This window comes from Suncus etruscus, chromosome 1 (genome assembly GCF_024139225.1).
Source record: "Suncus etruscus isolate mSunEtr1 chromosome 1, mSunEtr1.pri.cur, whole genome shotgun sequence".
Classification (NCBI taxonomy): Eukaryota; Metazoa; Chordata; class Mammalia; order Eulipotyphla; family Soricidae; genus Suncus; species Suncus etruscus.
In genome coordinates, this window is record NC_064848.1 from 12770510 (window position 1) to 12782712 (window position 12203).

Here is a 12203-nt window from a genome sequence, read left to right on the forward strand (position 1 = left end):
GGAAAGCGGGCAGGACTGGGTCTCTGTTCTCCTTTCCTGGCTTCTGAGCCCACACTGTGCTCTTCGTTGTCCAGGAGGACTCGCCCTCAGTGACACCCCAGAAGAGAAAATCCTGCCAGAATGAGAGTCCCCGGAAGATGATGAAGATGGAGTCAAAGGAGGAGAGGGAGATGAGTTTGGCGCAGAGCATGCCCGAGCAGCCCAGGCCTAGCACCTCCAGAACCATCTCCTTGCCCCATCTGGTGGAAGCCCCCAGCCCCAAGGAGCCCCCTGTGGAAAATGAAGGCTCAGTCCCTGACAGGGATGTCCTGATCGACGACCCGAAGGAGGCAGGTAGGGAGGTGGGTGGGCAGCAGAGGCTGGGACCTGATTGCTGCCCACTGGGTCTGGGGTTCCCTTCTCCCTATCCTTGAGTTGTCCTGCTGTCAGTATGTCTCCCTGAGGAGCAAGGACATGCCTGGGTGACCCCAGAGGTGAGACCATCCAGGTTTCAGTGGGTTTGTCTGGATGTCAGTGTGGGGTACGAGGGTTGGGATGTGAACCCCTCTTGACCACCTAATGCCTCTGCGCACTCAGAGAATTTGGGTCAAGTCTGTACCGCCCTTGGGATCATCAGTCCTCAGCCTGCTGCACAGCCACCCCCTTCAGGGACATCATTGGTTTGAGATTTCTTTTTTTTTTTTTTGAGATTTCTTTTATAGACATAGCCAGAGAGGTCTTGCCCATCAGTGAGGCTCAATCTAAAGGATTCAGAAACATTCTAGATGGTTCTTCCTAAGTAGCATAACTCAGCCTTAGCTCCATCTTTCCTTCTGGGTAAAGAGTGAGGACTGGTACTGCTCCCACACTTCCCCAGGCTCCTTGGCTGACTTCGCAGCTCTCAGGACTAAGAACTAACGCAAACCCGCTGCACTCGTGCCTCCTGCACAGGGTGCAGGGCCGGCTGATGCAGCCAGGACTGGCAGAATGGACAGTGACAGAAAACCATTCACACAGCCAGACGTATCTCCCTATCCCCCTCACAGGGCCTGCTTCATGTGCTCTGTTCCTTGGCCTGCAGCTCCCACTGAGCACCCAATGTGCCAGCTAGCCAGAAATGCCCCACCCCAAGCCCAAGCCTGACTGTCCCTTTTCTCCCCACAGCAGAAGAGCGTGTTGTGGTGATCAGTAGCTCGGAGGACTCCGACACTGAAAACTTGGTGAGTGTCAAGCAGCTCATTTCTGTGCATCTCCTTCTTCCCAATGCCAAGATAGAGGCTGGGGTGAAGGGGATGCCACGATAGCAGACAGCTCTAACTCATATTGTTACTTGGGAAGTTTTCTGGAGAGAAGGGGTACTGGGATATCCCGCATGCCTCTCACCCAAGCTCCTTTCTAGGCAGGAGCCTTGATCTACCCACACATCAGTTTTTAAAATGGCCAGTGAGTGCCTCTCCCTGGGCCCTGATCATGCCTGGACTTAGCCAGGGCCTGCAGAGCTTTCTTAGGCTTTTTCTCTTCCCTGATCCTCAGCAAGGACAGAACCACGTTGATCCCCTCATTGCAACCAGAGGGCCCGTGGCTAGGCCATGAGGGGTCACGCCAGCACCTCCTCAGACTTTGTCGAAGTGGACGATGAGCAAGTGGTTGGGTGGTTCTGTCCCTGGAGGTTCATTCACCAAGGCTGGACATTCACCTATGCAGGAACAAAAGCTTCTGAATGGAGGCCCAGACGGTCCTGGGAAGCCCGCGAGTCCCCCACCAGCTCTCAGTCTGAAGTTCTGTGCTAGAAAGCACCCGGAGCCTGCAGAGATTGCTGGGCCACCCTCCTTACCAGACCAGCCCCTGCAGACCAGCCCTGGAGTATCTCACCCCATCCCAGACTCCCAACCAGTCTTTAACAGACACATCCCCAAGATTGCGATTCCTCTTCAACTCGCCAAGCAAGATGCAGCCCCCAGTGCAGAGAGTCACAGCCAGCCCATGAGCCACTTGCAGTTGGACTCTGTCCAGAGAGGGACAGCCCGCCCAGCACGCAGAATGCTCAGGATACCTCGCTTTCGCCTCTCCTGTGGCATCAGACTGCCCATGGCTTGTGCTCCTCCACGCTCCTGTCCTGCCACTGCTACTCAGCTGACCCCTAATGCCCCCTTTGAGCCGCCCAACTATCAGGCCAGCCCCAGGGAATGCGCCCCCTACTCCCAAACACTCCCCACCCAACCCTCCCAGATGCGAAGGGCGGCACCAGCCTGTGCCCGCCGATCCCGGGGAAAGTCCCATGTCAGGCGGTGGCTCAACAATTTCTTTGCCCTCCCTCTGTCCACAGTGGCTTCCCAACTGAAAGCCTCTGTTGGTAGGGGTCCGAGGGATCAGGGAGTCCCTGTTGGGACATCTATGTCCTCCAGGGATTCAGGTGGAGCCTCCATAGAGACCCCACAGGAGACCCCTTCACACACACTCCCACTGCCTAGGGTCATAAGTTCCCCCCCATTAAAGCAGTTCTCCTCCCCATAGACCTAGAACTTTCCTCCATAGCTACCAGCTGCTTTCCTCCTGTCACAACACATCCACTTGCCCACTCTCAGGGACCAGCCTATCCCTGCCTGGCACCATGAGCCAGGAGTATAGCCAAGCCTGGATGGATCTAGATATATCAGGTCAAGGAGACAAAAGAGTTGTTCACGGTTAACCAAGATGACTTGACAGCTGCCACCTTTGCACAAATCCTTTGGCTCCTTCTCTCTCTTTGCACCTCCTTCTGCTGTATCTAGAGCAGTGGTCTTCAAACTCTGGCCCACGGGCCACTTATTGTATTTGTATCTGTTTTGTTTCTTCATTGCAAAATAAGATATATGCAGTGTGCATAAGAATTCGTTCATAAGTTTTGTTTTTACTAGAGTCAGACCCTCCAATGGTCTGAGGGACAGTGAACTGGCCCCCTGTTTAAAAAGTTTGAGGACCCCTGATCTAGAGTATTGTTAAACTGATTGCTAAGGAAGTCCCTTTTTATTTTTTTGAAAAAGAAAATGGAAAAAGAAACCAGGTCCTTGTTATTTATGATACATCATCTGTATAGCATAGCAGTTTAGAGAAGGAAGCAGGCTGTGAAATCTAGCTGATCTAGATTTGGCTCTGATGCCAATTTGGCACTGTGCCTATGACTTAGCAAAATGTAAGGAACAAGTTGACTTGAGCAGGGGCCATGCTTGCCCCTACAAGTGGTAGTGTTATTGTGGGGTGAAGGTGCTGCTTAACAACAAGGGTAGGGATCTGAGAATGGCCTGATGGACTTGGGGTGCCTGCCTGCATGTCAGAGCCCTTTGTTTAGAGTCTGGCACCACATGACAGTCCCCCAATCACTAGTGGGCATAGCTTCCCCCAAACAACCATAACCATGAAAAGCTAGATTCTTTCTCCATGGCTCCACGTCTGGACCTAAAAGAGGAGAAAGGGTATTTTGGGTACAGTGCTCTGGCAGCAGGCTCAAGCAAGGCAGAAGCTACCATGGAAAGAAGGCGGTGTGGAGCTTTGGTCTGGGAAGAGCTATGAGGCTGGTGAGGAGTAAATTGGTCAGAGAAATAGGTGCAGGTTAAAATGATGGGAGCCATGTCATCCCTGATGTGTGCTGATGAGGGGCTAGAGCAGGTGTCTTCAAACTTTTTAAAGTGGGGGCCGGATTATGGTCCCTTAGAGAGCTGGAGGGCCGGATTATGGTCCCTTAGACAGCTGGAGGGCCAGACTATATGAGCTACTAATTCCTACTCACACTGCACATATCTTATATAAATAAAATGAAAACCATTTATAAATAAACAGATCACGCGCCAGTATTTCAATGGGAACTGTGGGCCTGCCTGTGGTCAATGTCCGGTTCCATATTTGTCACTGCCAGCCGTAACAAGTGATGCAAGTGGGCATCAGTTAATCTTGATCTGGTTGGAGATTTCAGACGTTTCATTCTTGAAAAAGTCTGTTCACAGGCATAAGTGCTACCAAAGTTGGTTACCATTTTGAGTGCATGGTTCCTGATATTTGGATATACACTGAGTGTATATGCTGGCAGGTATCTTGGCAACCAAACAGCGCTCACTGCTGGCAGGCCGGATCAGACTCCTCTGCTGGCCGCATGTGGCCCGAGGGCTGTAGTTTGAAGACCCCTGGGCTAGAGCAACAGATGGAGGCCCTGAAGGGCCACAGTTGTGCTAGCAAAGATGGTTCAGTTTGGATACATGTGTCTCTGGAACCTTTCAGACTTTGCTATCGTGGAGTTGACGTTTTGCTTTTTAAGTTTTGCTTTTCATTTTGGGGTCACACCACTCCTCTCCGGGCTCTGTGTTTAAGAATCATTCCTGAGCCAGAGAGATAGCATGGAGGTAAGGCATTTGCCTTGCATGCAGAAGGGTGGTGGCTCGAATCCCCGCATCCCATGTGGTCCCCCGAGCCTGCCAGGAGCGATTTCTGAGTGTAGAGCCAGGAGTAACCTCTGAGTGCTGCCGGCTGTGACCCAAAAACCAAAATAACAAATAAATAAATAAATAAAAATCATTCCTGATGGTTCTTGGGGGACAATATAAAGTACAGGGGAATTGAACCAGGTCCAGCACATGCAAAGTAAGCATCCTACGTGTTCTGACCCCAGGTTCCCAAGCTGTTTTTTGTTTTTGTTTTTAATTTGTTTTTGTTTATGGGTCATGCCCAGCAGCACTCAGGGGTTACTCCTGGCTCTGTGTTCAGAAATAACCCCTAGCAGGCTCAGGGGGACCATATGAGATGCCGGATTCGACCACCATTCACCCTGGATCGACTGCATGCAAGGCAAACGCCCTACCGCTATGCTATCTCTCCAGACCCTCTTTTAAAATTATTTTTGTTTTTGTTTTTGTTGCTACACAATCAAAATAGCCAGTGAGTGGGACTTTGGTGAACCTTAGTGTTGTAAACTTTTTGTGTTCAGTCCTGAACAGAGGAGACATGTATGCATTGGCTTGAACACTGCGGGAGTTGGAGCAGAGACTCTGAGTCTTCCTAGATAAACTTCCCTGACTTGGGGCCGCTTTATCTGAGCATCTTTCGAAGACAGCGAGGGTGCTGTCTGAAGTTGGGGAGCATTGACCACTCAGTTTATTTGTACTGAAGAACCATGATCTAGAGATGGCAAAACGTGTCCTGTGCTTCCTGAGTGTGTGTGTGTGTGTGTGTGTGTGTGTGTGTGTGTGTGTGTGTGTGTGTGTGTGTGTGTGTGAAAAACCTGCCTCCCTCACAGCTCAGGCTGAGGCATGCAAAAAGCTGTTGGCTCTCAGAGTTTTCCCCAGACTGTTAGAGGCGCTCCAACCCCTTCCTTAGAATAGCTGAACCTCCATTCCCCTCCTGTAGCTAAAGTTCCCTCAGCACCACCCTGCCCCTATCTCTGCCTTACCTCACCCATGACCTGTACCCCTTGCTTCACTTGCATGTATGCACCATTCTTCTCCTCCCTCCTAAGCACATCACCTTCCCCCCTTACCCTTCTCTGGCTTGTTTGTTTGTTTGTTTGTTTGTTTGATTGATTGATTGTTTTGGGGGTTACACCCAGTGATGCTCAGGGGTTACTCCTGGCTATGTGCTCATAAATCGCTCCTGGCTTGGAGGATCATATGAGACACCGGGGATAGAACCCAAGTCTGTCTTGTGTCAGCTGCATGCAAGGCAAATGCCCTACTGCTATGCTATCGCGCTGGCCCCCTCTCTGGCATTTTGGATGCCTTTTTCTGTGTTCCCCAACCATATATACACTCTCAGGCTGAGGGTTTGGATGCAGGCTTGGACCATGTGTGATTAAACTTGTGTTTGCAAAAAAAAAAAAGTGTTGTCTGTGTTTAATGTGTGGCCAAGACCAAAGACAGAAAGAAGGTCGAAATTCCAGTGGGAGCATAGGGGTGTCTGACCCCAGAGGTAATTGTTCTTTCTGAGATCCCTCTAGTCTACAGAGCTAGAAAGAGAGTGTTCTGGCCTGGTATCTTGAGCCTTCTCTCCACTGACCACTTGCTGGAAGAGGCTGTCCTTTCACTGGTCTATAAAGGACATTTCCAAGACAACCCTGAAAGACTCCAGGCACAAACAAAACTAGTGGCTGTGAAGGAGCCCAGTGAAAAGATGGGGAGCCAGCCCAAAGCTGCATCTGCTCTGCCCTGTGGAGAGCTCAGCTTCTGAGTGAACATTGTAGATGAGACTGGCTGTTAAGCTGCAGAGACATTGTGAGAACACAGGTCGAAGGACAGGACCCTGGACTGAGTTTTACAGTTTTACAGTTCTGTGTGGAGCAGAAGGAAGAAGAGAGGAATCCCAGCATGCCCTGCTCGCAGGCAACAGAGAGAACTAGTCTGAGAGAAGAAGAAGGAACTGACCTGGGAAGGCCGAAGCAAGAGGACCCAGCCCTTCCCACTGACCCCATAGTAAGGGCATTGCTGCCTTGGCAGCAAGCAGCACAGCAGCTGGAGAAGGGCCAGTGTCATCCTGGACAGAACCAGGGCCCTGTTCAGCTGTGGGGGGTTGAGGGGGAGATCCTCAAAAGAAGGAGCCTATTTGGAAGGGAAAGGCGGGGCATGTCAATGGTTCAGCCAGTGAGATGCATGAGAGGGCCTTGGATTTTGGAGAAAGCCCCAGGATTCAGCTTTCCCCCAGCCAACTGGCCCCACATGGATCCCTACTGAGGGAAAGCAGAGGCAGAGGAGCTGGGATGGGACGATGGATGCAGCTAGTGCAGAAGAATTCAGTGCATTCCGGTCATGAATTGTGATGACTTGGCTTTGGGGGCAAGTGTCCTTACAATAAATTGCAATGCTGTGTTTCATGTAAAGAATAAAAAGACCTAGGAGGTGACCTGGCACTATCCAGAACTGAGCTTCTGGAAGGCTTGAGTAACTCCAGTACAACTGTGCCATTGGCCTGTATAGGAAGTGCAGCCTAGGCCCCAGGTTCTTCCCCAACTGAAGTCTGCTGGATACATGATGAGCCATTTCCATCATAAGAAACGCCATACCCCAGCTCCTCTGGAGAGTCTTGGGCCACAATCCATCTACACCCATCCCTAGGCCTTTCTCAAAAGTGTTCTGACCTAGTTCTCCAAGAGAATAAAGCCTTAGACACCCAGCCCAGGGCTCTCCCATCCTGTGCTGCCCCTGCCAGGCTGAGTGACCACCTAGCTGTGTTCCTGCAACTCTGCATGGGAGCCAGGCCTTAGCTGGCTGTTGGCCCCATCCAGGAAAACAACTGGGCTCCAGAATGAGGGTCCTTCTTCCTTCCCAAGTTCACGACTCTGCTGAGTTTGCTCACACTGCTTAGCTCCTAGCAGAGGATCAAGGAGTGTGTGTGTGTGGGGGGGGATCTCTCCCACGAGGAACTTGCTCATTCCCATCAGGGGCCCACCTATATGTGCACAGCCACATGCTCCCATCATCTACCTGGTCCCCACCCCACCCTGAGCCCGGCCTGTGCTCTGTGTTACAGACCCTGCAGGACAATAATGGGAGCAACAATGAGTCAAGTGATGTGCAACTAGAAGGCCCCAGCTCCCTTCGGTCCGTGGACACGAGCCTTGCTGACCCTGGAACAGAGGACAGACCGCTGGTTTTCTTTGACCTCAAGATTGACAATGAAAGTGCGTTCTGCAGGGGCACCCTACACTTGTAGCTTAGTCTCTATGCACCATACACATGGCCTAGAGGCCCCATGTTTCCAGGCTGCTTCAACCTCTTGGTTGTGGGATTATAGCAGGTCCACCTGAATCAGCACCTAATAGTGGGGAAAGGTCTGCCTGGGCTCTCTCTGTCTTCCATGTTCCTTTGGGTCTCCGGAGCTCATTGGTAAACTGATGGGAATAGTGTTCTATTCTGAGCCGAGCTAGGCCTTACCACTCACCAAGTTCAGGCCCCAAGCACAGTGCATCTAGTTTACTTTCTTTCATTGGGGGGGGGGGGGCACAACTAGCAGTGCTCAGGCATTCAGGAATCACTCCTATCAGTGCTCAGGAAACCATTGGGGATTGAACTTGAGTCAAGCTGCATGAAACACAAGTGCCTTAACCTTTATACTCTCAGCCCTTTGTCGTTGTTGTTGTTTTGGGGGGCCACACCCAGCAGCGTTCAGGGGTTACTCCTGGTTCTGCACTCAAATAATTCCTGGTGGGCTCAGTGGAGCATATGTGATGGCTGGGATCAAATTTGGGTCCGTCCCTTGTTGGCCACGTATAAGACAAATGCCCTACCGATGTGCTATCACTCTGGCCCCAGCCCTTCTTTCTTTTCTTTATTTTTATTTTGTTTTGTTTTGTTTTTGGGTCACACCTGGCAGCGCTCAGAGGTTACTCCTGGCTCTTTGCTCAGAAATCGCTCCTGGCAGGCACAGGGGATCATATGGGTTGCCAGGACTTGAACCAACGTTGGTCCTAGGTCTGCTGCTTGCGTGGCAAACACCCTACAGCTGTGCTATCTCTCCAGTCCTAGCCCTTCTTTCTTAAGGGTGCTCAGGTACCTAGCCTTGGTTCAGGCTCAGATCAGATGGGTTTGGTGCTGGAGATACTGGAGCCACACCTAACCGTGCTTTGGGGCCACTTCATGCCAGGGTCTGACCATGGGGCCTTGCCTATGCAAGGCCTGTGTCCACCCCTCTGAACTGTGTTCTGGTCTGAACATTAAGACACTTTCTCTCGGGCTCTGGCTTTGATTTTTTTGTTTTGTTTTTGTTTGTTTGTTTGTATCTGGGGGGCCTTATACGGTGGTACTCTGTGGATACTCCTGGATCTGCACTCAGAAATTACTCCTTGCAGGTTCTAGAGATAGTATGGGATGCTGGGGATTGAACCTGGGTTGGCCATATGAAAGGCAAATAAATGCCCTCCCTGCTGTGCTATCACTCTGGCTCCTGGCTTTGGTTTTGTAGTGCCCTTGCCTAATCCCGGCAAGGTCCCTGGCAGCAACTTCCAGGGATTAGCCCTACTAGTGGAAGCAGTAGATGTCCGCTATGATAGATGGGACAGTCACTTACAGAGACCAGGGGAGGTTCTGGGTCTGGCTCTGAAGGGATGGGCCTAGGAGACCTACTTTGAGCAGATTCAGTGACAATAAACTGTCCACTGGGATTAGAGACTCGAGCTGGGGGGTGGGGGGGGCTTGTTATAAACCATGTAGAAACTAAAATGCTGATGGGGAGGGGCCGGAGAGATAGCACAGTGGTAACGTGTTTGCTTTGCATGCAGAAGGACAGTGGTTCGAATCCTGGCATCCCATATGGTCTCCCAAGCCTGCTGGGGGCAATTTCTGGACATAGAGCCAGGAGTAACCCCTGAGTGCTGCTGGGTGTGACCCAAAAACAAAACAAAACAAAAAAAAAATGCTGATGTGGAGGGAAGAGAATGACAGAGATAGAAGGAACTTGCCTATTTAGGGAAGTTCTGGAACAGGAGGGAGAAGAGGGGAAGGATCATGGCTAGTGAATAAAGGTTGACCCCTCCCCTCCCCCCCAAAAAACAGGCTGCTATTGGGTTCCTACCCACAGACTCCAAACAGGTTCTCTAGAGGGTGGACAGTCAACAGGCAGGGAGGTACTTTCCAGGCCCTGTCCCAGGCCTGACATTTGACCTGCTCCTCTTTCCTGCCCAGCCCAAAAGATTAGCCAGCTGGCGGCCCTGAATGGGGAGAACAAGTTCCGGGTGCTCATCACATCGAAGACCTGCTTCAGTGGCTGCTCAAAGAGAGTCTCTCTTGAGGAGGGCCTCAAGCACTTCCTCAACTTCCTACGCAGCATGCACCGCCCCGTCCTGGCCTGCTACAAGCTGTGGGGACTCAGCCTCCCCAACTTCTTCCGTGCCCTGGATGACATCAACCAGCTGTGGGAGCTCCAAAAGGTCACATCGGGCTTCCTGGCCATCCTGCCCCTCATTCGGAAGCGCGTTCCTGGAGCCAGTAGCTTCCAGCTCAGTGACCTGTCCAGCACTTACCTAGCCAGGAACCTGAATGAGAGCAGTGCCCTGGCCTCTGTGCTGGCCATGCGTGACCTGTGCCACCTCCTCGAAGTGTCCCAAGGGCCCTATCTGATCCCGTACATCTACTCCTTCAGCAACCTGCATTGCTTCGCCTCCCTACAGCCCCTGGTGCAGGCAGCTGTGCTGCCCCGGCCTGAGGCCCGCCTGCTGGCCCTGCGCAATGTGGGCTTCCTGGAGCTGCTGAGAGCATATCGCTGGGACCCACAGGGTGGCCTGAAGAAATACAATCACTACCTGAGCCTGCCGGATCCCCCCAGCCAGCATGCTGATAGACTGCAGGCTCTGAAGTGTTACTTTGAAAGCATCTTACAGAACTCAGCATCAACACAGCAGGAAGATCCAGCCATGCCAACGTCTAGCCATAGCCATGGCCATAACATGGTGAAAACGAACTTGCCACAGAGCTAAGTGGGTTGTTGACTTGGAAATCTCTGGGGCCAGTCCCTGAGCCAGTACCCTCTTAGCACAGTGATCCCAGGGCCCTGTCTCTCCGCTGGGTTCTGGGTTGGTATTTGATCCAGAATCAGTTCTTCCTTCTCTAGGACCAAATTGCCTTCTCTACCTATTCCACACTCACGCACCCAGTGACAATCCCCAGGCCCAGATTGAGTTGAGGAGACTCTGACTATGCCCCAGGAGGCAGAACCAGGGTGGTCCTGGGTGAGGAGATTCCTCCCACCTTTGCCTCCCTCTTGCCCACCCACTAACCAACCATGGCCTCCAGTGTCCTTGCAGCCCCCCTCACCCTAACCCTGCCCCTGGGGACTTTCCCCAGCTCACAAAAGGCCACACCACCAGTGACTGACATACCCCAAGTGCCTTTCGATTCATGTTGGCCGTCCTAAGTCTGGCTGCCCCAGCCTCCTGCCAAAGGCCTGTTCTCTCATCACATTTCTTTGGAGCCCATTGCCATTTCCTACCAGCATAACTGTTCCCTCTCACTTTACCAGGACCTCCAGCCACAGCATTGGTAGAGGAAACTTTTTAAAAATTACTCAAGGCCCTTATGAGTCATATGCAGAGTTTGTAGGTAAGATTAAAGATGCTCTGAAGTTACAAGTCGAAGATGAGATGAGAAACTTCCTAGTAAAATCTTTGGCTTATCATAATGCAAATTCAGCCTGTAGATTAGTATTGAATACATTAAATGAAAAGGCAGATGTGAATGATTTCCTTTATGCCTGTCGGAATGTCTATGGGGAACCCCAAACCCCACCCCACTTAGACTCAGTAAAACCTTCCCAGTTACCAAGGGAATGATGCCTTACTCCCCTCAGGGACAGGACACTTTCCATAAACCAGGTCTTTGCCCAAAATGCAAAAGTGGTCGCCACTGGGCTAAAGATTGCAGATCCAGAAACCTCATTGATAATAACCTAAGTAGAAGTTTCAACACAATCCCCATGAGGCAAATCGCCTGCTACCATTGTGGAAAACAGGGCCATATCAAAAGAAATTGCCATTTCCTTATAAATTCAGCTCCTCAAGGACACACATATAAGATGCAGGGAAATGCCCTCAGGGCCTCCACCCAGGCCCTTCCAAATCAGGGGCAAAGTTCACAGACAATAATCCTTCCAAGCCCAGCCCAAGAAAATTCATCACGATAAGGGAATTAATTCACTCCACATCAGGGAGTGCCAGAGTAGACATATGCCCAGAGGACATTACAATTTACCCAGGAGCATGCCCTTACATGTTAGAAACTGGCATTGTGGGCCCTCCACCCCCAGATACTATGGGTTTGATTCTTGGCAGAAGTTCCCTCAACATAAAGGGTATATCAATAACCACTGGTGTCATTGACTCAGATTCTATGGGAGAAATCATTGTATTTATTACTCTACCAGTCACATGGACCTTTAATAAAGGAGAAGCAATTGCCCAGATAGTAATAGTGCCTTATGTCAAATTTGGGATTTCAGATAAGACTAGAATTGTAGGTTTTGGAAGCACAGATCTGGTGCTGCTCAAAACCCAATCGTGGCTCTGGTTACTAAATTTAAAGATGAACACCCAATGATCAAACTTCACTTGGAAGGGCAACCCTTTGACGAAATGATAGATACGGGTGCTCAGGTTACTGGAATTTCTGATAAAGAATGGCCAGAAAATTGGCCTCTTTAGGAAATCCCATATTCGCTAGAAGGAGTAGGAGGACTGAGCTCCTATCTGTTGAGTAAGAGGACTATGATATTTTAAGGCC

The 12203-nt window shown here is 51.0% G+C and overlaps 1 protein-coding gene across 1 annotated transcript in view; it reads left to right on the forward strand.

Annotated features, from left to right (window-relative positions):
- PML (PML nuclear body scaffold) overlaps window positions 1–10573 on the forward strand; it is a 32641-nt gene extending 22068 nt beyond the window's left edge. Inside the window, exons 6-9 of the mRNA XM_049777880.1 lie at window positions 75–333; window positions 1144–1199; window positions 7465–7615; window positions 9615–10573. Coding sequence (XP_049633837.1) covers window positions 75–333; window positions 1144–1199; window positions 7465–7615; window positions 9615–10405 — 1257 coding nt within the window. The 3' untranslated portion in view covers window positions 10406–10573. The remainder of the gene's footprint in view (window positions 1–74; window positions 334–1143; window positions 1200–7464; window positions 7616–9614) is intronic.
- The last annotated feature ends 1630 nt before the right edge of the window (window positions 10574–12203 follow it).